This window comes from Nilaparvata lugens, chromosome 1 (genome assembly GCF_014356525.2).
Source record: "Nilaparvata lugens isolate BPH chromosome 1, ASM1435652v1, whole genome shotgun sequence".
Lineage (NCBI taxonomy): Eukaryota > Metazoa > Arthropoda > Insecta > Hemiptera > Delphacidae > Nilaparvata > Nilaparvata lugens.
Window position 1 is genome coordinate 25,324,320 of NC_052504.1, and position 27,780 is coordinate 25,352,099.

The window sequence follows — 27,780 nt, forward strand, 5'->3', positions numbered from 1 at the left end:
CCTTGAAGTTTTTTGTGACTTAATCCACATTTTCAATAAATGTTACTAGTGTTGAGACCACAATGGATGGATGGTAAGCTACCTCTGTGACAAGCAGAGTATTCATAAGAAGATAGTGGCACATTTTATTATGAAATGACTCATCTAATTTTCGAAGAAATATTTGAATTGATCGAGTGAAAGTGAATTATTTTATGACCAATACTAGAATATTTTAATTCAGTGGAAAAATAATATGATTTTAGTTTGATGTTCAAACTTTGAACACAATATTACAAAAAAGATAAATATCATTAGTTACGGTATAACTAAAATTACCTCGTTGATGATTAATAAAACTTGGGATAAAAACTATGGAAATAAATTTACTCGGAACATGACAGTAAAATAATCCACATCTTTATTATTGAATAAAACTATCAATATAAAATTATAATAGTCCTTTTTCATAAACATTTTGAATTTAATTCGAGTTTGTTGTTGAAATATACGACATAAATGATCACAGTCACGTAATATATATTCTCAATCATTGATCAAAATTGGAATAATTTGTTGTTTTAAAAACAACCTCATGTAGACTACTGTATTTCTATTCTGAAACAAGGGAGAGGTTCTCGATACGAAAAATATCAACATGAAACACATCATGCATTATCTTTATTGAGAAATATAACATTATACTTTTTGAATCGAACAATCGCTAAATTACTTCGAATTCATCTTCATCAGACAAGTAAACAGCTAATTTTTTCGCTTTGGAATTTGTATTTATAATATTATAAATAGATTCAGAAGGAAAACTTACGATAGTTTATTGCTATCAAATTGATACTAGTCCTTATTAATCATAAAAACGTTCAAAGTTATAATTTATTTACTGTTATCCCATGTCACTTTTTCATCTTCTGTGAACCATCAACATAATATCATAATGTTTCATCGGTATGCTAAACATTCTCAAAGTCTCTTTAGAAATGTTTGGTGAATCTTTAGGTAGGCTATGCTACATTAATGCTACCGTATAAAATAAATCTGGATTGATTATTATTTATTGAAAAGTTCGCATTGAGATGATAGGGCATTATTGCACCGTACGCAATTGTTAGTCTCCCCACAATTTTTAAATAGTTCAGCTAGGTTTGTCTGATGACGGTGATGGTGTTGATGATGTAGAGTCAGTGGCAGTGGTTTGGGTGACAGGGGTGGTGGGGGTGGTAGAGAGGGGGGAGGAGGCGGCAGTCGACAGTGGAACCCCGCTGGCGATTTTGATGGTGACGGGGTCAACGGTTGGAGCCACTACCAGCTTCTTGCCCTGTCGCTGACTTGATTTGCCTCTCACCGTCAAACTGGATTCTACTACGATCTCGTCGAACGACGGGTTGAACGCTCCTCCTGAAAAATAAACAAACCACTCAAAACTAATCTCACCGGAATTGTTTTGCAGCAGTAATTGGAACTGTAACAATTATTGGGGCAAAGTTGGGAAATTAAATTTTGTCCTAATTATTCTTATGTTAGAATTTTGACTTGGTATAGAGTAGTTGACAAATTTGAGGTTTAACATTCAAATTTCAAGCAACAATACTTTGAATTACCGTACCATATTGCAGTATATATAGACTATGCTTTCACTGTTCAGATTACTAACAAAATCAAATTAATAATTGATAGCAGTCGAATGCTTATCAAAATCATTCATATACATTTTGTATTATTATAACAATCAAATACTGACTTCATCCCTTTATCTTAGAAATCTCGGTGAAATGCATTTATTGATTATTACTTTATTAACTTATTTAATATGGGTATTACGTCCATTAGATTTTCTAATCAGCCTAATTTCCTATTGTATTACCTTTTTATAATGATTTAGGCTTTTAGTTGTTGATCCAACTTATTTTTATTTGTAACAATGTGATTGAAATAGAAACCTTCTACCCAATCACTCAATGATCTATGAATGCATTACTTCATCAATATAATGCATTTTACTACATAATAACATCAATAAAAACTGTCATAACAGAAATAGCATCCTTTTTTCAATTAGCCTGTAATGGTTTCCCACGGTAATTTTTTTTTGCAAATTTGTACATGCACAGTAGTACTCGGCAACTACCATTGGCTGAGCAGAAAAATGCATTGAGCTAGTTAGAATTCAAAGAGTAGACCCAGCATGAACATCATCAACATTTATGATCGTTCCTTTGCAATTTTATTACTACTTTGATATTCAGACACCGAAAGGAAGGCAATAAAACCAGTAGTAGATTCAGTAGGCCTACCTATAGGCTACTAAAATCATAATAATCTGCTCACCTGTCTGCGAACTTGTCAACAGTAATTTCTGCAATGCATACTCTTTACTTCAGTTTCAAAAGCTGAATTGAATTTGAATTTGTATTCGTATTCATGTTGTTCATGAAAATGGTCACATTTCCCATAGTTGATACATGCAAATTTAGTTGCAACGTAGCAACTACTGTAGCTGGTACTGTGAACAGCACCTATACTATGTATTCCAGTTGATATGAATATGCTAATATACTCGTAGAGTTATCTACGTAGTGTAGAGGTACCGTACAGGAAATAACTTTCCTAATTAAAAGAAAATCCTGATGAAACTGCAGTGTTGACCGTATGAAACAATACAGTGAAGTTCACGTTATAATGGCAGAGGAGAATAAAGGTGAGAGAACAGAGTTGCCGGTTCTCTGCCTTTCCACTGCTCTTTATAGAGGATATAGCTGATACCGGTATATGTAATATTAACTGTTCATTCTTGTTTAAAATAATCAATTATATTTTATTCTTCAAGAACATGAATCATTTTTAAATGATGGTACATAATACATTTTAATGATTGAGATTGAATATTTTGTTAATTAATTACATTTCTACATTGAAAAAAACGCAATGTTGCGGAGCTAGAAAAGAATAGCCCTATCTGCTTTGTTGAATGATAGACAAGGGTAGCAAGACCAATGTTAATCAAATACCGGTACTGCCATTATAACGTGGATCTCATTATAGCTGTCAACTGTCAACTTTGCCATTCACCTTGCTATGGAAAAGAGAAGACATTTGTATATATGCATATCTCATAGTAACTTATTTGAAAATATTGGTTGGGTAAGAGCATTGCGCTGGATGAAGAAGTGGTTCATATGGTATGAAATAACTGATAAATGCACGATAGTTATAGTTTAATGTGGGTCCTGAACCATTGGGAATCGATTTTAATGACCATAACTAAGCCCATTAATTCAATTAGTACAAATATAATCTTTTCTCTGGTGAGAGGGAGATGTTCGTTACATTATTCTAAGAAATTTTAACGGTACCGTATATATTGAAAAAGTTATCAGAACTAGTGTAGTTCTATTAGAGCTGTCTATATACGTATATACCTATAGGGCATGGAGTTGGATGTATCGAATTATTACGGAAGAAATATCACTAGACTGGTATTTTCGCAATAAAAAAATTGTGATTTGTGTAATTCTACACATTAATTGTGAATTGTGAATATTATTAAGGCTACACATTGAATTCCTGATTTCCAGCTTACTCTATAATACACTTGAAAAAAATCACTAAATATTCTATAGACTACAGTGAGGCCCACGTTATAATGGCAGTGGAGAAAGATAGGAGGAAAACGTTGCCAATCCTCTGTCTTGTCAATGCCTATAGACAGACAAAGACAAGCCAATCAACAAGAAATTATATTTTTCAATAATTTATTTCATAATGAATTTTTATAATTAAGATGAACTATTTTGTTAATCAATTATTAATTCTACCTTGTTAAAAGACGATTTGGCAACAGAGCAAAGTGAGAAAGAGATAGCACTATCCGCTTCGTTGAATGATAGACAAGGATAGCAATATACCATTGCTAATCAAACACTGTCATTATAACGCGGACCTCATTGTAGAGCACAGAGTATATGGATTTATGAATATTTATTAATGAATAATTAGTACATGGTATATAAACGATACAAATTCGTTGTGAACAATATGTTTCATAATAAATCTGACGTACAGTGGGATGGGATTTATAAATAGGAATACGCGTATAAATAGGAATACATGCATAGAGGTTTACAAGCTTATAAACCTTGAATGACCATTCGATTCCAAATTTAAGTTTCACTAGGTATGATAAACTGGGAAGTCTATTAGTTTTCCTGGAAATATGTTATTTAGCGGTATCGGAAGAAGTTATAATGACAACTCTATAAGATTTATAAATCAGAAGCACTTGAAATTACCTTTGCTTGCCGTTCCGGTGGAGGTCTTGTCGTTGGCTGGGGTGGGAAAGGCACCGGCGACCACCAAGAGCAGCAGAAGCGAGGGAAGGATGATCGACCACTCCATGATGATTCTCTCTCACCGCCCTGCAGTTGAGTCAGTCCGCAACTATGACTCAAGTTCAGTACCTACAGATGCTGAGCTGTGACGCCTCCACACAAGACGTGGTCCGTTTGTTGGAGAAGTTGACACTTCTCAGTTGACTGGATTGATCAAGGCCTGCGTGTAGAAAACTTGTTCCAGTGATTTACCGATGACAAGTTTGGCTTTACAACTCAGCCAACAAGTTATGCACCGTTGTCTCAGAGACGCCTACGGTTTTCATATAACAGAAAACAAGCCTCATAGCATTATCTAGCATAGGTATACATTATATTGTTTTTGTGATCTGAACGTTCATTAGTACTTCGATACTAGAAGAATGATTGTCCAATACAGAACTGTATCATATCAAATACTTGTTAAACTTGTTACACCAACACCATTTTTTCATGGAAAGGTTTAGATAATTTTATCAAACAAAACCATGCTAGATAGAATTATAGAGTTTTTCCCTTATGAGAGGAATGAATTCCCTAAATTGATGATAATACTTTTAAGGACCATTAATCGGAAATGTAAATTGTACAAACCAGGATGGTTTGTAAATCGGAGGTAACAGACTAATAATCGATAATATTTTCCAATCCAATTAGATGCATGTTCAAAACATTCCCGTCTTTTTAAAATACAATGAAGATATGGAATGGAAAACTGCTACCTCTCAATTGAATCGATTAAATATTTAAAAGTCAATTAAAATCACAATTTGGAGTCAAGAAAATTTTGTGACAAATCTGTATGAGTAGATTCTTTTTCCATAGAGCTCAAATATTTCATTGTTTTAACAAGTGTATTATTGTTTTAACGAACATACCGTGAAAATGATCACATCGCAGTAAACTTACCATGATTAGACCGAAAATATTATCTCGCACCATGCTTATTGAGAATCATTTTGATTTTTAGCATCAGTTTTTGATATAATTTATGATCAATTGTTAATGAAGTTTTAATTTAATAGAGTAGAGATTTATTAATGATTCTTGTATTATTTGAAATTAAAATTGATTAATCTAAACAATTATTCTAAGGATAGTGCACTCAACAAAAAAATGATTTTTGGAAACGTTATGGCTTAAATTAGATTGATGGTGAACGGTATTACTTGATAAGAAACTTGGTCAACGAAAATGATACTCACCAAAGACTCGTACGAGAGTGAATGACTGAATAGTTCGTTGTCCTCTGAGTCGCCAGAACCAACCACAGAATGAAGCTTTTTGCTACTGCTTCAAGAGAAAGCTGAATGATCGGCTTGATTGCATTTTGCAACTCGGCACTCAGAGAGCTGCGACCAAAAAACTGCACTGACAACCTGTTGCACAACTCTGATCTTGTCCTTCTCACTCTTTCTAGTGTCAGTGTCTCGCAGCGGTACCCATGTTATGAATTGATGATTTTCAAATTACTGTTAATTATTAATTACAGTGAAGATATCATTAGCGGACTTTTGTCTAGCTTAAAGCCTAAAGCCTTTAAATCTCTCGAAAGAGGTGTGTTGTGAAACTCTCACACAATGATAAAAGCTGGAAGCAGAAAGTGAATTGATAGATTTTTGTATGGTGCTATTGAAGCATAATATCAAGATAATGTCTTTGTATTAATCTGAATAGATATGATAAGTGAGAGAAGGCTACATTCAAACTAGAATAGAATGACTTCTTTATTTGTTGACGTGGCGAAGTTTGGATAGTAATGTCCACTCTACCATTCAACCACGTCGTTAGCAAAAAATACAATACAGAATGTGCAGAGATGATAAAAAAATAGAAGCAAGAAAATGACAATAAAATGTAATAAAAATGAGAGTTCAATATTGAATAATAAAGTCTTAGAAAATAAGTGTTTTCCAATAAACTCAATCACTTCACTGCTGAAAGAAAAATAAAATAATAAATTAGAACAAATGAGTAGACAAAGCTACTGAAGAAAATTAATACAGAAAGAATTGGAATCAAAGATGAATTTGTTGATTTCATGTATAATGAATATGGATATGAAGAAAAAAATATTTGTGTAGATCTAACAGTATTCAATACGTGGGAAAGAGAATGAAGAAAAGTGGGGAAAACAAACGAATAAAGAAAAAACTATAGGAATACTAGAGTATATTTTAAAAGAGTTTGTGAAAATGTTGAAGGCATTATGTTTTCATTTGATTTTCATACTGATCTCAATCCTGTAGCATCAAAAATTATAAATAAAGTGAGTAAATCCATCTTGATACTCAGTCATTTATTCTTGGGGAGATGACTGACATAGTACCGAATGGTTCAGGGAGAGGTTTCTTTTTTATAACTTGGAAAAGATTGAAAGAATGAAACGCTGAGTTTAGGGACTATTTTTAGTGCATAAAGTCTCGTGCAAACCACTGCGATTTGCATGATAGTGTCAGGGGTGGGAGTGGGAGAGTTTTTAAATGGTTGAAATCGTCGCAGTCTTACCGTCGTCGTCTAGCGAATCGCAGAAGTGTGCACAACGTTTCAACAGTACGTGGAGGACATTATTGTCTTTTATAAGATAATAACTGTATCATCATTGTATGTTGCTCTATTCGTAGCCTTCTATGAAAGTAGTAGCCTATTACGTTATTACTTTTCAATATCGGAAGGGGGTTAATAGCACTCGGTGTTACTCCAGGATGTAAGTGGGATCTGTTACATTAGAAATCTCTCGAACCACTAGGAGGAAAATCTTTGAGAAACAATTATGATGGCATGAAGCTTCTATGAACTATATCAGTGTACATGAACTAGGTATAATGATAATACATTATAAGATTATACTGATTATATTATATGAGATTATAATGATTATTATATAAGATTATACATTTTTATATAAAAAATACATAATATTACCAGCAAGATATTTCTGTAGACTAGTGCCACACCAATCAATCTATATTTTTATTTGTTGCAGTGAAATGAATATAAGGTGGACATTCAATTGAAATCCATTATTTTGAAATCAGAGTAATATTGGGCTACACATTTAGCTTCACTTGATAGCTTAGAACAATATATTAACTTATTATTATCCAGCAAACGATATTAAAATGAATCAAACAATTTTGCATCATATTAAGTACTTGGACAATGGAAATGACATCACGCTCCTCTCGTTGAATAGCAAGAGGTCGTTTTGGCATCGAACAAAAAGATTACTAAGAAATTACATGAATGTTCCGTAGGTTTTGTGCGGACTTCTCGTGCAGGATGCGATGGAATTGAATACGAAATGAGCTCGTGCTCTGGCATCTCTCCTCAGTCTTCATCCAGATTCCGCCCTCCGTTCCTCTTGCTCCAACTTTGTTCCTAGTTGTTCCAACTTCGTTCCTATCCTTGTTTCCTTTCATCATGTGCCATGTGCAGAGCACTTCTGCTGTCAGTAACCCTAGCAGCGGCGGCAGTGGCGAAAAGTAGCACTATTTCTCAGATTCAGTAGCAGCGTCCATGCCAGCTAGCTACCCGACTCCGGCTGTCTTGCATAGAAATGGTTGTCATTATGAGACAGTGTCTTCTTGTGGACGCACTTCCCAAATTAAATCACACTTTGCCGATGTCTCAGCAAATACAGGTGATTGGAAAAGGCGCATGATTTTGCATACGGTTTGAATACAAATAAAGCTCTGTTTCACGTGTAGGCTAACTTATCTTCAAGATCACGAATACCTTGTTTTCCATCCAAGAAGCTCTCCTGCATCATGCCACCTATACTGTACTGTATACCTATACTGTTTGAAAACACCGATTCTATGTATATGAGCATTCAATTAATTGAAACCTTAATTTCATCACTATTTAAATAAGTATACTGTAATCACAGGATTTTAGGAGGTATGGAGCCGAGGACTCAAGGTGGGCATACTTAGATATTAGAATATCCTACAAGAATTTGGTTAATGAGGCTAATAACACATATTAAAATAATTGTGTCTGAAAGTAATAATGTAAAGCTGCTTGGAAGATCATAAATTCAGTTCAGGGAAATGCTAAAAAAGACCCCATCCCATTGACACCTGATGAGTTGAATAAGTTAGTATTTCTTGGAATCTGTGACTGAAGTTCATGACAAAATCGTTCAGCATAATGTAAAAGCTCAGAACTTGCTGAAGCACAATTTTGTTTTTCCTTCAGATATCAGGATAAGCCCAATTTCACATTCCTGGAAGTCTCCGTTTTCGAAATTCATAATGTTGTTCTCAGCCTCAAACCATCCGATAGTGTTGACATTTATGGCTTCTCGAGTAATCTTCTAAAGAAAAAATCATTTTACATATTATCTACCTTCAGTTGATTGAAGGCCACTCAATTCTGTACGCTGATGACATCACCTTTTATAATAATTGTACTGATTCACAGAATCTCTCACTGACTCCAAAATGAAACAGACAGCGGCATGGTTTGTTCTTCACCTGTTCTGAAGAACCATGTTCTTCACCCTTAGGGAAGGCTTAGAAAATGCTAATGGGTCAGAAATAATAACATTTTTAGGTGTATTTGTTGACAGAAACCTAACGTGGGGGGCTCATATCAATAATATCTTTTCCAGGCTATCTAGAGTTATATATTTGATTAAGCAATTGAAAATTCAAGGCCCTGAGCACCATTTGAGATCATCATACTTCGCTTTTTTCAGAGTATTGCAACCTATGGCATACTATTGTGGGGTACAATTAGGCATAGGCCTACTGAAAGAGTTTTATTATTAGAAAAAAATGTGGTCAGAATATTAAATAGTTCTAATAGATTAGCACATGTCAAACCCCTTTTTATTCAACTTAGAATAATGACAATAGTGGGTAAAAATAGGCCTAAACTTCTAAATTTATACACATTAAGATATTAGAATATGTTTCTTGGAGAGAGTTTAGATAAGGAATAGATCAGATCTATGGGAAATCGGTGTAATATAGGTGGAGCAAATAAAAGACGATCTGAGATGCCTCCGATTTCTAGTAGGACTTTGTAATAAATGAACGTGTCAATATTTTTAGCACCTTAATATCAAACCATGGAGAAATAGATGAGCTTGATAAGCAGGCCAGAGGTTGGTTTAGTGGTCTGGGAATTTACAAACTTGCTACAGTCTGTTAGCAACGCCTGGTTTTTGGGCTCGATCCCGACGGTGGTATGGATATTTGCATGCTTGTCATCTGATCAATCACCCATTACCCTCACAGAAAAAGAGCCTATGTGGGTGACATTCGCAATACTAAAACTTGAACTAAAAGTGATGGATTAAATAAAGATCATAGAAAAATTATATGATTGAACTGAGATTATTTCTGTTAATTACTACTTACTTACTTACTGCGGTGGCCACTCGTACCCCAGTCAGTCAACTAAGCCTCTCCAAAAGTTTCGGTCACCCGCGTCCTCCTCTTTTAGGCCCATCCTCCTCATATCTTTCCGGACCTGGTCCCACCATCTAGTTTTTGGCCTTCCAGCTGGTCTCCTTCCTATAGGATTATTTCTCAGTAAACTGTTTGTCAGAGCGTTTCTTCTTTCCTCAGAATGTGTCCTGTCCCGCCCACCGTAACCTTCTGCTTTTGTTCATTATCACAAAATAATTTTCAAAAGAATCCATCAAATAATTCTTCATTTTCTTCGAATGCCAGAGTGCATTCACGCACACACGATATGAGCTTAGCAAGATAAGGCCACTTTGTGTTGGATTCTCCATTCCTGAGTTGAGAGAGTCCAGCTATATATGAAGAATATGAAAACAATCTATTTTTTTAAACAGTTTCTTTGAAATATCATGATGAAGTATTGTTATAGGGCTACTAGAACTATTCAATGATTATAGAAATTACTAGTACCCTTTTCATACCTTTCTACAATAACATTATCCTACGTTCCACATAAAATACTATATGTGTTTATGTGAAAAAGTATGTAAAGAGTACCAAAGTAATTTCTATAATAATTGAAAATGTTATGAATATTAGTACCTATTTCAAATTAATACTATTGCGAGTAATTTATTTATTTATTAGGTTACTAACAATACAATGATCGGAAAAGAAAAAACAGGCTATTGCCTGTAATAGCTTGCACATGTATGTTTGCAAGTGTAAATAAAGCTATTTAACTTCTTCAATACATATCTGAAATGAATAATGAAATATTACTTTTTCTTCTTATAAATTCCATCATCCTCAAGCATACTGATTCAAAGTGGTATTCTGTCAATCAAAATCACTTGATTATCGTTCCCTCCATCATCTTCCCACCAATGTCTCTCTCATGCTCTCTCACTCTCTCATCCTATTCCCCTTTGCAAGTGAAGCATACTTTTTCTCACAGCTAATTTTTGAAATTCAAGACGCGTACAAGCGTCCTATGTCCACATTTTGTTTGGAACAGATCCCTGCCCGCCCCACAACTGAAAAGCTTGTTTATATTCCGAAGTGATAACGGGCTGTTGAATGCTGAACATCTATAAATGCCGGTGGCTGAGAAGATCCTCTCCAGTCACACTCCAGAATGGCCCCTCTCGATTGTTTGTTCTTTCTGGCTTATTGTGTCCTATCTGCAAACGCATACGCAACGGCTTACATTTATGGTGAGTTTTTGTAGAAAATTACATTTTGATTGAAAAATAATTATTTTCATACAGGGATTTTGAATCTTCAAATCTTTTTAGAGATTTTTCATTTTGAAATATATTTTGGAACTTACGCTAACTCTGCTACTAGGTTTTGGCAGTTTGAATTATATTTCCAATCCTGTCCATTTCTAGTTGAAACATAAGAGCATTCTCTTCTCATATTACTGCATTTATCAAAGTGTTCTAGGTACCTAGTACAATCCCTTGATCTATTGGACTCTGACTACGAAAGATACTCCATAAAAATGACTCTAACTATAACTCTCCTAACAAGTGACAGAGTCTCTCATTAGTTTCAACTAGCTATAGAAATCTGAGTGTCTAAGTTCATATTCTGTAATGCAATTAATCTCTTTTATATCGATTGCTGAAGTTGGCAATCTTACAATATTATTTATTTTGCGTTTGTTTCTTCATAAAGGATAATCTCAGGATTTGGTGAATCGAGATTATCTCAATAAAGACATCATGGAAATATGAATTGAATTAAACAAACTCTGGTATATGTAATCTATTTTTCAAATGAGAATTGAACTCAATTTGATGAAGTGATACGTAGGCTATCTTAATTTTTGGAACTTAATATCAAGAAAAATTCGGGAAAGAGGAAGTTTTGGGTTTTGCCCGATACTTATTTTCCAATACTTATGAAAAATAAGTATTTCCATAATCAATTCTATATTAATCTATTTCTATTTTCCATTTTTGAATCTATGTTCTTTCATCGGATCTATTTCATAGAAACTTCATGTCATTATTTTGAATCACACTCCACTCTCCACTGAGGGCTTCGACCTCTGTATCAGTCTAGATTGTGTGATTTGATACAATTTGAAGAATATTCAGCAAATAATTACTATTTATCTATCTCCCATATAGAATAATCATCCAGTCAAGAGTACTCGATATCTTTATTAATAAAGCTCGAACAAATGAGAATTGACAATTGAGGATAATGATTAACAATATGAGATCCTAGAAGTTTTGTTATTAAAGGAATTTTTCTTTTAAAAATTGCTCCAAAGTCAATGTTTGCACGGAAGAAAGACGAGAGTTCGAGTAAGCTTTAAGTGGATTATTTGATTTGTATTTGAATGAAATGTATTATTCCTTGGGGAATCATTGATTAGAAATTTTAATACAGTATAAAACTCCAACTAAACTTTTAATCCTAATTTGAATTTCTGGACAACTATACTTTAACTAAAAATCGTGTAAAATTAAGTTCGATTTCATTTTAATTTTAGTATAACGCATGGAATTAGTAATAAATAAATTGATAAACGCTATCTTTGTTATGTGAGTGATGTCATTGAATGAAACCTGTTTTGATTTGATTAATATCCTAAGAAATGTACATAATAGAAAAAGACATAAACAACCCCAAATAATTGAAGAAGTATACAAAGATATAAAGTATTTAATGGAATATTTCTGATTCGACAGGACCGATGAAGGAGACTGTGCTGTTTCGGGCGAAGAGGGATGCCGGACCTGGCCGGAGTATGTCGTTCAGCGGCTACTTCCCCGACCGAGGCATGACCAGCTACGCGAGCAGCGCCGACCTGGAGCAGTGGAACAGGGCCTACAACAGGAGGAGACCCACCTACTTCCCCGACGACGAGGAGGCTTGGAAAACGCCTCAGGACAACCAAGGACACACCGAACTCACACCCCCACCCCAGGCATCGGGTTGGTCGAAGCCGGAACAGGAAGAGACCTCGTCCAAGGATAAGGATGCCGCCGATAAGCCTGGCGCAGACAATGGCGCAAAAAAGCCGAAAAGGAGGAGGCCGGCCACCAGCTATCACCACCAACAGGAGGAGGATGCTGAGGAGGGGCTGGAGGAGGATGGGTCAGCTGGTTCTGCTCAAGCAAGCACAGGTGGGCAAACCTCTAATCAATTCAAAGGTCGTTAATACTAATCTCATGAAGATTAGAAAAAACTATTTCACGTTTTTCATTTTTTCGATTACTTGGATTAACTTATTTTTATTGAATTGTCTTACTAACTCTCAGTCTCCTCTCTCTGTGATACGTAGGCTATCTTAATTTTTGGAACTTAATATCAAGAAAAATTCGGGAAAGAGGAAGTTTTGGGTTGTGCCCGATACTTATTTTCCAATACTTATGAAAAATAAGTATTTCCATAATCAATTCTATATTAATCTATTTCTATTTTCCATTTTTGAATCTATGTTCTTTCATCGGATCTATTTCATAGAAACTTCATGTCATTATTTTGAATCACACTCCACTCTCCACTGAGGGCTTCGACCTCTGTATCAGTCTAGATTGTGTGATTTGATACAATTTGAAGAATATTCAGCAAATAATTACTATTTATCTATCTCCCATATAGAATAATCATCCAGTCAAGAGTACTTGATATCTTTATTAATAAAGCTCGAACAAATGAGAATTGACAATTGAGGATAATGATTAACAATATGAGATCCTAGAAGTTTTGTTATTAAAGGAATTTTTCTTTTAAAAATTGCTCCAAAGTCAATGTTTGCACGGAAGAAAGACGAGAGTTCGAGTAAGCTTTAAGTGGATTATTTGATTTGTATTTGAATGAAATGTATTATTCCTTGGGGAATCATTGATTAGACATTTTAATACAGTATAAAACTCCAACTAAACTTTTAATCCTAATTTGAATTTCTGGACAACTATACTTTAACTAAAAATCGTGTAAAATTAAGTTCGATTTCATTTTAATTTTAGTATAACGCATGGAATTAGTAATAAATAAATTGATAAACGCTATCTTTGTTATGTGAGTGATGTCATTGAATGAAACCTGTTTTGATTTGATTAATATCCTAAGAAATGTACATAATAGAAAAAGACATAAACAACCCCAAATAATTGAAGAAGTATACAAAGATATAAAGTATTTAATGGAATATTTCTGATTCGACAGGACCGATGAAGGAGACTGTGCTGTTTCGGGCGAAGAGGGATGCCGGACCTGGCCGGAGTATGTTGTTCAGCGGCTACTTCCCCGACCGAGGCATGACCAGCTACGCGAGCAGCGCCGACCTGGAGCAGTGGAACAGGGCCTACAACAGGAGGAGACCCACCTACTTCCTCGACGACGAGGAGGCTTGGAAAACGCCTCAGGACAACCAAGGACACACCGAACTCACACCCCCACCCCAGGCATCGGGTTGGTCGAAGCCGGAACAGGAAGAGACCTCGTCCAAGGATAAGGATGCCGCCGATAAGCCTGGCGCAGACAATGGCGCAAAAAAGCCGAAAAGGAGGAGGCCGGCCACCAGCTATCACCACCAACAGGAGGAGGATGCTGAGGAGGGGCTGGAGGAGGATGGGTCAGCTGGTTCTGCTCAAGCAAGCACAGGTGGGCAAACCTCTAATCAATTCAAAGGTCGTTAATACTAATCTCATGAAGATTAGAAAAAACTATTTCACGTTTTTCATTTTTTCGATTACTTGGATTAACTTATTTTTATTGAATTGTCTTACTAACTCTCAGTCTCCTCTCTCTTTCAACCTCCCTCTTCTTGATGCACACATCCATGTTTATGATCCATGCGCAAATGGTTTTTGAGAATTATTGAAAAGAATGAATCTCTCTCTCTCTCACTCTCTCTCTCTCTCTCTCTCTCTCTCTCTCTCTCTTGTTTGGTAGAGAGTTAGTGAGAAGGATATTTTGAATATTCCTTCCGAAGAATGGACATTCATATGTCCAAAGTTCCGCCAATTTATGTAGATGCATAACAATATTATCTATAGTTATTTCAAATAGCTTTCTTCATATCATGTACAGTTCAATAATTATTTTTTCAGTCTATATTATGTAAAATTCATCAATAATTTTGCTGTATTGTAAGCTATTGTAAATAAGTGTGTATAAGCCAGTATATATTGTAATCTACATAAATAAAGTAATCAATCAATCAATCTCTGTCTCTGTCACCGGTAAATGCTACATTTTCTGGTTTCGTAATAATTAAATGTGGAGTCAGCAAATGAATACGGTACGGTATTCCTCTGAATTTGCCTACCGACAGAGGTTTCTTTATACTTTTTATCTGTTTCAATTGCTTCATATTATTCAAATGGTTGTAATATAATATAGAAGCTGATGATGGTTTATGTTCTACAAAAGCGTTTATTACTCGTTTATTGATTTTATATTGGGACAAGACCAACTTATTATTCCTCTCTCATGATGTAGGTACTTGTTGTAAGAATAAGGAAAAAATCACAAAAGCCTCACAAGTCATTGGAAATTGAAAGTGAATAATATGATAAATAGTTTAAACCAAACTGAACAGTTAATAACATTGAACACCAATCAACAGGTGGCAACGCCAAGGCATCCTTCAACGCGTGGTTTCCAATAGTGTTCGGCATGTTTCCTCCGTCGAGGGAGGACAGAGACGACTACGATGGCTACTCGTCGAGAAGAGGTCAGCAGCAGCAGCAGCAGCTGCACAGGACCACAATAATGGCGAACAGCGTCAGTCACGGCGCCGGTGGCGTCGCAACCAGTCACGCCATCTACGGGTTGCCGCCGCAACTACAACGAAAGCAGCAGCGTTGACGTCAAACCACTTGATATTGTCATAGAGCAACTTATATCATTATAGATATAGTTTGATCTATGATATTATTTCTGCCGTATCGAACAAGTCCCCGATATGGATAAGTGATTGCGTCACAGCAACTACGTATATGGATGCCATAATATAGAAGGAACAAGATACGTCAAGAGCAGCATCGATTGGGATGGAGCCAAATAAAAAAGGTGGATTTCATATGGATTTTGACTGAATTTTAAGTTTAAGGGCCCTTAAATTAGAATGACGCGCTTTGGAAAACGCTATTTTGTACGTTTAGTCAAATATTAACGAACGGATAGTTTTTTATAAACTATCTTCATTGACTGACATTATAATATTTTTATAAGACAAAGCCGTAAACTAGTTTAATAGATCTAAATCTATTTATCAAGATTTTGAAAATGATTGGAACATGTAGATTTATACCGTACCCTAGAATGGCATAAAAATATGTGCCTGCCTAATACGATTTTGATGTCGAAGGTTCTACCCTTTTGTATTTTTGTACTCACTCTTCACATCAATAAACTTCTTTACGTTATTTTAGATTTTATGAAATTTTTTTGAAAGAGATTATCCATGAAGATCGAGGTGTATAATAAAATGATAGATTAATTTTAAAATGTTGTGCTAATTCCTATCCAATTATTTTATACGATAAGTTTAATAATCCATGCTTCTAAAGCTTCAAAGTGATAATGGTTTATAATAATTATATTCGCTTATTCAATTTCTATATGCTCTAATCTTAACTATATTCCTGATCCTCTTATTGATTTAGAATTTCCACCTGGTGGCAACACCAAGAATAGTTGGTAATTAATTTTCTATTTATTCACCTGTTCTGTTCTTACTTTTGTGCAATAAAGAATAAATTATAGTTGTTGTCAACTTAACCTTGTTGTTTGTGGTCACCTACCAATTTTAACAATGCAGTCGTTTATCTTCTTTGCATGCGCATCACAAGGATAATTTGCATGTGTGATTCAGTCACATATATAATCAGCAGGTATTTCTTGTTACATCATAGTTAACTATTCCAGCTTAATTTCATTCGGAATCATACTGTTCAATTTTATGAAGTTATTAATTGGTTGTGTCATCACTGCAGTAGAAAACCCGAAGACATGTATTTCTTGGTAAAAAGTCCAGGATTAAGATTTAAAAGTATAACTTCAAGCCAGGGAAGTACGGAAATCCTCAGACTGATTTACATTGATAAAGTTTGTATAGTAATAAAGTTTATCTCAAGTATCTCCAATGATTTACATTGCACGTCCCCAGTGTAATAGAATTGAGATTCAAAAAGACTTTTTGATTTTTTTCACTATCAATTTTATTAATGCAATATTCAACAATTGATTGCATTTGATATATATTTCCAATGATCGTTTTTTGCTAGGCCTACAGCAGAAACTTTCAAAATTTGAAGAATATTCTCAGAGAAGATTGGCGCAATCACACAATAGGTACTAAAAGTTTGAGAAGTGTTCTAATTCATCATTTGCCAAAATTCCAGAATGTAAAATAATGCTCTTGCCGTATCTTGTGGTTCTTGAATTGCAGAAGAGATTTCTATTTGATTCGATTTGAGTTGAGTTGCAGGAGTGATTTGAGTTGAGTTGGCCGCATTTGATGATTGGAGAAATTTTGTCATTTTCAAACAACTGGGTGTTTGTAGATCTGTTTACTAGTGTATGGAAGTAAACGGGTAAGGGTTTGTTGGGAAGGGTCATTGGTATTGGTGATTGTTGGAGGGTTTCTGGAAGCCTTGTGCACGCACTGCCTTATGAAGAGGAGAGACACCTATTCTCCATAAGGCGAGAGGATGCAGACTATCTGTACCCCAGATGGATGGTATACTATGAATAGTTGAATCAATTTCTCTCTATCTGTGAGGATGCCAGTTTTTGGGAACACTAGGCAGATTAGTGGGTATGCATCCAGTATAGAGAGTGGCTATGCCGAGGATACTCAACAATGTTGAACGCCTCCTACATGACTGGCTCTTAACTTAAGAATAGAGAGTCCCACACAAGGTGGAAATAGCTTGCTAAGCTCATATCTGTGCGTAAATGCAGCTGCCGTTCTTTATGAAGGAAGACATCCAGCATTATTATGAATAGCCTCATTAAAAAAAATGATATATCAATTTTAATCTACTCTGGAATGATAAAATCAACACAACTGTAATAGAACTGCAATGTTTAATATGAAATAACTGGAGCTGGAAATAGACTTCATTCATTATATGAATACTCATGTTCAATAAATATATCTTGTCTATTATTAGAGCAGCTGAAGAAGGCGTGGTTTCTTATTCATTCCCAATTATTGTTTGATGAGTTTTGATTTAATCTGATCGATTATTTGCTTTTAGTTACACTGTTACTGTAGAGAACTTGTAAAATTTTACAGTTGTGTTGTTCAAATGTCATTCTATTGTAAAAGATCACCTGCAGTTTCATGCAATTGAAGAACAATGGTTTGAAAAACAATCTTCGTTTAAGATATTATGATTTTTTGATTTTGTAAGAGGTGGCCGAGTATAGTATTAGTTTTTGAAATGATATTGAGCTAATCCATATAGGTAATATTCAAAAATCGACATTGTAGTTCAATGGTGTGAGAAATGCTCATCTCCAGACCGACCAGAGCAGCAGACATCTGAAAACACGTGAAACATCACGGTTTGGTGATTATCTTGTTTCCTGTCCGTCTCCGCCAATTAGATCCTGCACAAGATTTTCTTCCTGGTGTACATTGGCCGGGCAAAATTGCTTTTATCTGATGAAGCGAAGGTCAACTTAAGAAGGAATCTGTTTTGAGCAGAGCTCAATTGGTCATTCCAATTGAAGAACAATCATTGAAGGGGATTGGTGGGTAATGTGTTGAGATTGTTGGCAGATTGAGTATGATCAAGATGTATTGCATCTCCGAACAAAAACAAATTCATTTTTCCTGAATATTACAGTGTAAAATATTCAAGGTTGATCTCATTAGTTCAATTATTACTATTTCTATATTAATTAAAGTTGAGAACTTCAATGACGCATTTGTAAGCTTATGATTCTATATCCTCATTTTTGACCGTCTTCAGTCGGACTATCTACGACAAAAGGTGATCATCAAGAGGGGGTGATCTTGGATGCCCTTAGAGTTGAATGACCTACGGAATTAATCAAGTGTAATGCTTGTTAAGTTATGCATCGACCAATGTTGTTTTCATCTTATCAATCACGAGTATATCCTAATTTAATTTAATCATATTTTATTCAATTCTCAATCGTTTTCGAATTTATTCAAACTCTTGAATCTCACTCGCAAATTTATATAAAAATTAAGAATTTGAACTTTCAAGAATTGTGAGTGTTGTAATATATATTATGATTCTTCGACTCTTAGCCAACATCACGAGAAAATTTAATAACAGAACCAAATTGCCTTCAAAATAAACGAGCACATTCATTATCATTTAGCCATTCATAAAAGAATAAATTATTACAATATTTGAACAATTTTTCATATTTTACCTATATTATAAGATCGAGTACAGTGGCTGCCTCATTTATTTTTGTTTTCATGTGTTCTAGTTAGGAGTAGCATCTACCAACGAGTTTGAATAATCCACTGTACTGAAGTTTATGTCGAGGATCCTACAGTTGTAGTTGGCAGAAAATCAATACATCGTATTGTGGGACTCTTCAAGATTTCATGACAAGATAACTATTAAGTGGTGATGCAAAAGATATAAGTAACAGGTTTTTTACGAGTGTTGAATCTTTACGATTGAAAGACTGAAGAAATATTTACTTCAAACTAGACTTCAAACTAATATGAACAGTTTCAAACTGATTAATGATTTACATAGATTTGATCCATACCAGAGTTTTGAATTAAAATAATGTATTCATTGGTTCTTACTTAGGCTCACCAGCTATAATTTCGTTAAAAAATTATACCGTACTACCTCTATCTTATGATCAACAAAATAGTGGCACATTTCAGTGTTTAGTATAAATTGTTCGAATAATACAGCACTAATGCATGTTCAATGCATAATGTTCAATGCTTAATCGTAATAATTTTGATCAACCAAGGCTCATAGTTATTTCTTCAATTAGTTTGTCGTCGGATTCGATTCCTCTGCACTGTCCTTCCTGCTTTCTTTCCCCAACTCTTCATGTCAATTGCTCTACCTTAAGTTGCTTTCCCCAACTCTTCATGAGGCACTCATGTCTTATCATCATCATCTCATAATTTCGATAAGCAAAAGTAGGGATATTTACAGACTGCGTTTGCAGACTGCGGCATTGAACAACTGATATTTTGTTGGTTTTGGGGTGTTCTTCACTACTAAAATCGGTCTAAAAATGCCTTATTAATATTTCACCTCTTGTAAAAGTAATATTGAATCCTTATAATGAGATGGGAGAAATTTCTCATGGAAAACCGAAAAATTCAATCAAGTCAAATAACAATAGAGTAATATTTAATTTTCAATTACTATTCAGTTGAATTGAATATAAGATCTCGATGTCACATGATTCATATTATTACAAAATAAACTATTGGAATATTATTTGAAACTATGAAACTATTTCTACATGACAGGTAAGATTTCTCATTTGGGAAAATAATACAAATACTCAAGATACATTACAATTACAAGTTTTTAACAACAAGAATCAAAACAAATTAATTGCATCAATATCAAATGAAATTTTCTATTGTTGTCCAATGAAAAATGGTGTCTATTTATAATTTCATGAGTATCTCATATGAGATTTCAGACAATAAATATTTTTATAGTCTTACAAAGAAATTGAATCACCAATTCCAAGAACTCTAGTCAAAAATACTCAAGGCCTCTTGGAGTAGATTGAACTCAAAACCGGATTGTAAAGAAGGCAGACATTTTGACGTTTCATAGGTTTTTCCAGAATACGTAACTTATGGTTTCTTAGAGTTGAAAAATAGCATTTTTGACGTAATTCACGTCATGGATATTTATAGATCTGTGCAGATTCTCCCCTCATTTCGGTTGTGTTTCGTTTAATTTTTACGTAGTAGAAGAAAAAAATGATTGTTCAACAACATGGAACCCGTTTTTTGAATCCGGCCACAGATGCTTCAGGGCAACATTTTTCTTATCGTAAATGCTCTTGAAGATCACTGTCAACATTGGTTGAATGACAAGCATTGATATTATGTCTAGGGAATGCTGACAATTTAAAGTGAATCTGACTATATGAGTGGGCATCAATTTGAGAATATACGGAGAGAAGGCGGTCTGAGAGTTACAAAAAAGGATAAAAAACACTTTCGCCAATAATTTGTGGGAGGGAGAAGAGGAACATAGATGGATGACGTTCACGGTGCACGAGGCTGAAGAATATTACTCTTTCTCATCTGAACCTCCCATAGGTGGATCTTGGAGCAAAATAATTGGATTATTGAGAGAGCAGCTAGTGCAAATTTTCCGACCGGTTTGTGGTTAGGAGGTGCGTGCTAACTAGTAACCACTACCAACATATCTAGCCCATTATTATCTTCCCCTTTCAGTCTCCACGCTCGCTCAGAAAGAAGGAGGGGGTATCTTCTTCAATATTCATCCTTTTCCACTTTCCGATCCCAGTTTTTTCAAGGTCTGGGATTCACCGTTTTTGTTGTACGGTTGTTGACTGTTTTAATCCATTTTCAAAGCTTAGGCTGGATATATAGTTGGCTCGGTCTGAAGCCGCTTCAGTCATTGTCAAGTTCAAGAGCCAACATGAAGGGTGTTCTGCTTCTGTCTGGAATAGCTGTGCTGCAGCATCTGGCATCATGTCAATTAGTGGTCGATCAACCTGTTGAAGGTGAGATATCATCACTACCTATAAACACTGTGATTCATACATCTTCAAGCGTTTCCAAGGAAATAAGTTACACCGAGTTTCAGTTCAATTGTAAATCTTGTTTGAAAGCAACCCTTGATTTAATATAATGTATCTAAGTGATTACTGTTCTTTGTGGGATTATTTATCAATAACACAAGTAACTCTATCCAGCATTAATCTCAATTAACTTAATATATATTGTATTTATTGATATTGATGTTGTGAACTGTATCATTCAAACACCAAAATGTTTTATATTAGTCTAACTCAGCGACTTAGCTTTCACTCTTGATGATTTTTCTTGTTGTTTCAAATTAACCAGAGAATCTCATCCTTGATTATTACTATTATTGGAATCCCTTATTTTCTAAATTTGAGAAAACTCTTATGAAGATCTAATAGTGAGAACTGAGTTGATAGTAGCCTCCTGTATTTGTATCGACTGCAGCAAAGTGATGAATGATGAATTTGAAGTCGAATTTTCCATTTGATGTTATTTGTTGACACTAAATGAACAAAATTGAATAATATACTGTAAGTTAATAAAAGTCCAAGATACTAAGTGTTCCCCAAAATATTTAAAGAGTTCAGATTATTTTATAAAAAGGTTACTACAGCCAGTATTAATTAATAAGTGAACTGGTTAGCACGTGAATGTCAAAGTTTACAGTGAACAACATAAACAGATGGATTAAACAGAATGGTGAAACAGATACCCGATTGAAGAATCTTCAGGATAGCTAGCCTTCCCAAGAAAGCCAAAGTCAATTCTCATAGCTCGATGGCTCACACTTCTCATTCCACTCATTCTTACATTTCCTCTCGTCTTCCAATACAATGTCCACACTTGAGGAGGAGAAATATCTATATTAGAGAGTCAATGAAGAGTACATTATACCTGATTTGAGAATAGAGTTGACGTAGTCATGTAGAATCTATCTATATTCACAGTGATAATATTTTATTACAATCGAGATGATAGATTAGTGATAAGAATCCTTTATTAGTATTGAAGGTAGTGCCAACTGATTTTTATGTGCTCTTGGAAGACTATTAGCACAGAATACAAAATTATAGGAGTTTTATCTGCTATTAACAATAAGTTTCTGGATCTTGCCAAAAATGAGACAGTGTAGAAAAATGATAATAAAATACAAAGATTGACGATAAAGAAAAATTATCAAACATGAGCAAAGGAAAATTTAGTAAAATCTATTCTGTCTTTAAGCGTTGGCTTAAAATCGAAGATGGTAATATTAAAGCCTCCCTCGAGAAAAGGGAATAGGGAGAGAATTATTCTAAAATACGTGAAATAGAATAGACTATTCCAGATTTTGGTTATTTTAAATTTACCTTCTAGTATTTTTTACCATCTCATGATGTCAAAATTTGAAGTATATTATTTATTTGAAGTATATTTATTGAACCATAAATAAAATATATGGGAACTATACAAATTAAAAAGCTGGGAGGGATAATATCTCTTTATCGAGATAATAATTAGTCCAGTCAAGGAAAGGTTATAGAGAGATAAGTTTGGAAGACAATTTTTGACCCCGCAGTTCTGTTTAGGGTAGTAAGGAGGTAAACATATCAAAAGTACCCACCTCCAACCCATGAGCTAAGGGGGTGGGGGTGGTTCAAACGTACCATTTTCTGGTTTATCGCATATAAAGCCTTTCGGTTTCGAGTTATAAGTGAGAAACCAAAAAATGGTACCTTTGAACCTCCCCCCCTCAGCACAAGGAATAGGGGTGGGGACTTTCGATATGTTTACCTCCTTTCTACCCTAAACAGAATAGCGGGGTAAAAAATTGTCTCCCAAACTTTTCCCTCTGTACTCTCTTTTGAACATTCATTACCTGGACTAGATGGATTTTGATCATATTATTTATTACATGTTCGTATTTTGGTTAGAAAATCATAAAGGTACATTCTGGATTCGGAGATATTGAAGGTCATTCTGAGAGTGCAGAGATGGCCAAAAAAATGATAATATTTTATGTCTTTGTTTAATTCTTATCAAAGATAACAAAATTCAAAAAAATAGTTCAAATTGAAAAACAGCTTCACAATTGAAGCTTGTTTCAAGTTATTTTTACCAAATAACTCTACCGAAGTTCACCAGTTGTGAACCTATTTGCATCACATGATGAGTTTTTCATAACAGCCATTCCCAATAATTGAAGGAAAATTGCATTTGACACGTATAGCTGATGATGAATTTGGATAATACGTTTCCAATGTCGATGATACAAAATTGTGGAGTGAATGATACTAGGAGTGAACAGTAATATATCTACTTGGAATGACGTCATAGAATCCAGAACCAAAGAATTCATACTTATTTGTAATCAGTTGAAAATTGGTCTTATTATTGGAAGCTGCTGAGAGTGTGAGTTGAACGCGGAAAATCAGAAGCGAATAATAATTTACACGCTAGTCTACAACAATGAAGACGAGCATGCCAAGGTTGAAAAGTACTGTTTTTGTTCATAGTATGCTAATTACGCGTGGATAGTCTTGTATGAGAGCTTACTGGTCAGTGGAATTCCCCGTATCTTCATGTTAGGTTTTTTCTATGGTAATAAGAGAATTCAAATAGACAAATGAAGAGTAGTTGCAACAGGTCGGGGCAAATGCTTCATCTATTCTTTGGTAGATCTGTGATGACTGTTTTAAAAACAGACAATAATACAGATAAATAAAGAAACAAAGATACAATAAATGAAGTGGATAAATGCTTTTTCAATATTTTATCTTTTGATATTCGAGGTTGATAATCTATATTTAAAATATCCACAACAAAAATGAATAATAAAAATATAATTAATAATTCTAAATTCAAATAGCATATAATAGCACATAATAGGCTAAGTATGATAATTATTATGAAAAGTTAACATATTTTTTCAAATTTCAGTTCACATTTTGTTAATGAGCTGAAACATGTCATGCAATAATGAAATATGGAAAGGGGACCTTGATTTTATTTTCAACACTACGTATTTTGTTTATTGTTTTTGAAGGGACGGATTCAAGGATCCAAAGGTTCAAAGAACCCCACACGTTAACGGAAGCATATTGTGTTCCCAAGTTGTATGTTAGTTAGGCAAACCAATACCTGTGTCCTTTATACAAGAACCAGGAGTTTTGTGTCCTTTATTACAAGAACCAGGAGTCTTTCACTATACTAACATCCCATTCATCACCTGGTTGCTTGTCGCAATCCAGTGTGATATTCTTGGCAGTCTCTTCAGACTGATTAGTCCTCGTGAGCTACGTGAGCTCCACTCCTGGCCTACTTTGAAAGTCCTTCCGCCGGTGGAGGCTATGGGGAAGAGGTGGCCAAGTTGCCTCTAGGGCATCCGGCCACCCTTGACTCAGCCTCTTGTCTCCGAAACTGCCCTGATGGGGCAGATCCCGTGGGTTTGAAGACAAGGCAACTTCTGGAGTTGCCTTGGGGCCCCTTTTAGTCGCCTCCTACGACAAGCAGGGATACTGTGGGTAAATTCTGGTTTTCAACACATTCTTGACTACGATGTTCGACTCAAAGCTCTCCCCCAACCCACAGGGGGCACACTACGTATAACAAATGGTATTATAGAAATACTGTACGACTAATTTGATTATATTAAATCAATGGCTTTCGATATTAGCATGGTAAGTGCTAAGGAGAATCGATTCAATTCAATAGCTTGCTCACCTGCCTTGTGCAGCTCTATCATCAGTGCTTCTTTAGCGTTATAATGAAGTAGTATATGCACAACAGTGAATTATTGGACGTGAAAGAAATATTATATTCGAGGAATTTTGAGAAAGAATAGTGTAGGCCTACTCATAACAACAGTGCGTTACTTTGGGGACAAACAATCTATTTAAAAATTATTTCAATCTCTGGCGAGATAATTTCTTTGCATAGTCAATATCGACCATTTTCGCTGATGAAGGAATTGTTGTGGACAGTTCCAGGCTTGATCTACGCGGCCCGAGTCCAGAGGTCACCAACGGGTGGCTATGGAGGTTACGGAGGTTATGGAGGCTATGGAGGCTATGGAGGCGGCGGCTATGGAGGCGGTGGCTATGGAGGCGGCTACGGTCACAAGCACCACCACCATCACCACGGAGGCGGAGGTGGCTATGGAGGCGGATACAACGAGGGCCCTTACGGCGGATGGGGCGGTGGCCGCCCCCATGGCGGAGGCGGGTTTGGTGGATCGGGCAGTCAGTCACAGGCGCAGGCCCAGGCGCAGAGTCAGAGTTTCAACGTTGACTTCCCGTTCGGATTGGGCGGAGTGTCCGGGTCCAACAGTCAGGCCAGCGCTTCGGCCGGATCGTCTGCTAGTGGCGGCAACTTCGGGTGAGTTCAGCCACCTCCTCTTTCCAACCTCTTTCATTTTTTCTCCTCCGATTTATTCAAATTTTAAAAGTGTTTGAAAAACAAAAACTCTGTGTTTCTATCAAACTTTGAATATTTGTTAACTCGATATTTCTCAATGTTTATTCAACTCGTATTTTCAAAAACTTATTCTTTCCCATCTAATAATTCAAAACTTCTTAATAGAAAAATTCGAATGAGGACATGGAAAGTAAATCAGACCCTGAAACTGAATGTGAGCTCGTTAGAGAAATAGAGTTTCGCCTGCTTTTCTGTCTTGATCATTTTTTTGATAAGTACGAGGACTAATAAATACTGTTCTCAAGTACTGTTTTTCTCTCTTGATCATTTTTATTTATGATAAGTACGTGGACAAATAAATATTGTACTCAAGTACTGTACTTAATAAATGAAAAATGAATAGGTGAATAAATAGGTGAATGATTTTTTCCTCCCTCTCCATCCTTTTTTTATTTTCTTCCAAATATACTCATTATCTAGCTATTTTAAACTCTGAATCTGAACTTCATAATGTTATTTCAAAAAATACCCACTTGAATATGAACGATTATGTTGATTCTGGAGGAATGTGAATGATTAATAATGATGAGGATTCTCCAGTATAAAAATGCAATAATTGCGGGATGTGTACGCTTAGATGTTGTTGAATTGAAGTGAGGAAAAATTAGGTAATCTATTTTTAAAATCTATTATTTATGAAAAACCTTCTTACAAGTAATTGAGTCATATGATGTGGAAGTTACAACAACTTGCAAGTATTTCAAAGTATGAAATATTTTAAACATTATTGAAAACACTATTATAACTCCTTACATTGTATTATATTTTTTACTGTAGAATCTCTATCAAATCAAATCGAATCAATTTATTTGCCATTTGAACAAAAATAATATAGAATTTTTAATAAGAGAAGCATATAACCTAGATTTCAAATCAATCACAAGTAAAATAAGAAATAAAACAATACTAAAAGTCAAAACTTAAAAATAATATTATTAAGTTAATTAAAATATTTCTCCTTTTTTTTATATTTTCCTATGGTGGCTACCAAGCAAGGAAAACCTGTCCACTGGGAGCGAGTATCGTCAGTTCATTTAGTTATTTCAATGTACGGAGAAAATGTAAAAAACGAGATAAAGATTGAGGAGAATAAAATTTGTAGAATATATTTGATATCAAAGAAAAAGGTCTCAACTATCCAATTCTCCAAAGGTCCATTTACCTCCGCCCTAACCATTCTTTATAAGTGTATGTTGATTCTCATCCCAATATCCTTTACTTTTTCAGAAGATGGAGAAGGAGATGAATTGCTTGAGCTTTATTATCTGGATCGCTGACAATGGCATATGACACAACACTATATAGTTGCAGAGCTGGGAGAATCTACCAGAACACAGAAATACGATTATAAGAAGTGGTGCTATTTTGGACACTAAAAGATAGTATTTATTAGCATTTCTTACTTCCAAAAGTTGGTACATTCAACGAATGTTATGGAAATCAATACTGTACATGTGTGAATGTTTTTCTACTCTTGTGATATTTGAATAAGTACATAGATATTTTAGATTCCACTCGACATTGAATTATTTTAAAAATGATTGAACTTCTATTATTTCATCCCCCTTCACCCTGTAGTAATTCGATATTCTACTCACTATAATCAAAGAGGATGCAATTTTAAATTATATTTCTCCATGCTACAATCCTCTGCATTCAAATCTCTTGGTAAATTCGAGTACTACCGTATATATAGTATTGTATTCTACATTTTTTTATTATGTATTGTATCTTTTAATCAATAATATATAATTATGATAAAGAACCACAAGAGTAGGCTTTACACTCTGGGTCAAGAGAC

The 27,780-nt window shown here is 34.9% G+C and overlaps 3 protein-coding genes across 5 annotated transcripts; 2 read left to right on the plus strand and 1 right to left on the minus strand.

The window, feature by feature from the left end:
• Window positions 1-377: 377 nt before the first annotated feature.
• LOC111047503 lies at window positions 378-5,729 on the minus strand. Of its 2 annotated transcripts, none has more exons than XM_022333266.2 (3): window positions 5,570-5,729; window positions 4,287-4,545; window positions 378-1,395 (listed from the first exon to the last, which is right to left on the minus strand). In XM_022333266.2, exons 2-3 carry the CDS (start codon window positions 4,390-4,392, stop codon window positions 1,133-1,135), a joined length of 369 nt encoding a protein of 122 aa, XP_022188958.2. In that variant the 5' UTR covers window positions 4,393-4,545; window positions 5,570-5,729; the 3' UTR covers window positions 378-1,132. The 2 variants fall into 2 exon arrangements, with proteins under 2 accessions (XP_022188958.2, XP_022188957.2); XM_022333265.2 differs by having other exon boundaries at window positions 4,287-4,638.
• A 5,119-nt stretch (window positions 5,730-10,848) lies between these two features.
• LOC111047502 lies at window positions 10,849-16,532 on the plus strand. Of its 2 annotated transcripts, XM_022333264.2 has the most exons (3): window positions 10,849-11,001; window positions 12,493-12,930; window positions 15,381-16,532. In XM_022333264.2, exons 1-3 carry the CDS (start codon window positions 10,923-10,925, stop codon window positions 15,620-15,622), a joined length of 759 nt encoding a protein of 252 aa, XP_022188956.1. In that variant the 5' UTR covers window positions 10,849-10,922; the 3' UTR covers window positions 15,623-16,532. The 2 variants fall into 2 exon arrangements, with proteins under 2 accessions (XP_022188956.1, XP_039279405.1); XM_039423471.1 differs by lacking the exons at window positions 10,849-11,001; window positions 12,493-12,930 and adding an exon at window positions 13,966-14,413.
• Window positions 16,533-20,973: 4,441 nt separating this feature from the next.
• On the plus strand, window positions 20,974-27,520 carry LOC111047501 (glycine-rich cell wall structural protein). The gene is made up of 3 exons (XM_022333263.2): window positions 20,974-21,499; window positions 25,487-25,880; window positions 27,207-27,520. Exons 1-3 carry the CDS (start codon window positions 21,415-21,417, stop codon window positions 27,223-27,225), a joined length of 498 nt encoding a protein of 165 aa, XP_022188955.1. The 5' UTR covers window positions 20,974-21,414; the 3' UTR covers window positions 27,226-27,520.
• Window positions 27,521-27,780: the final 260 nt, after the last annotated feature.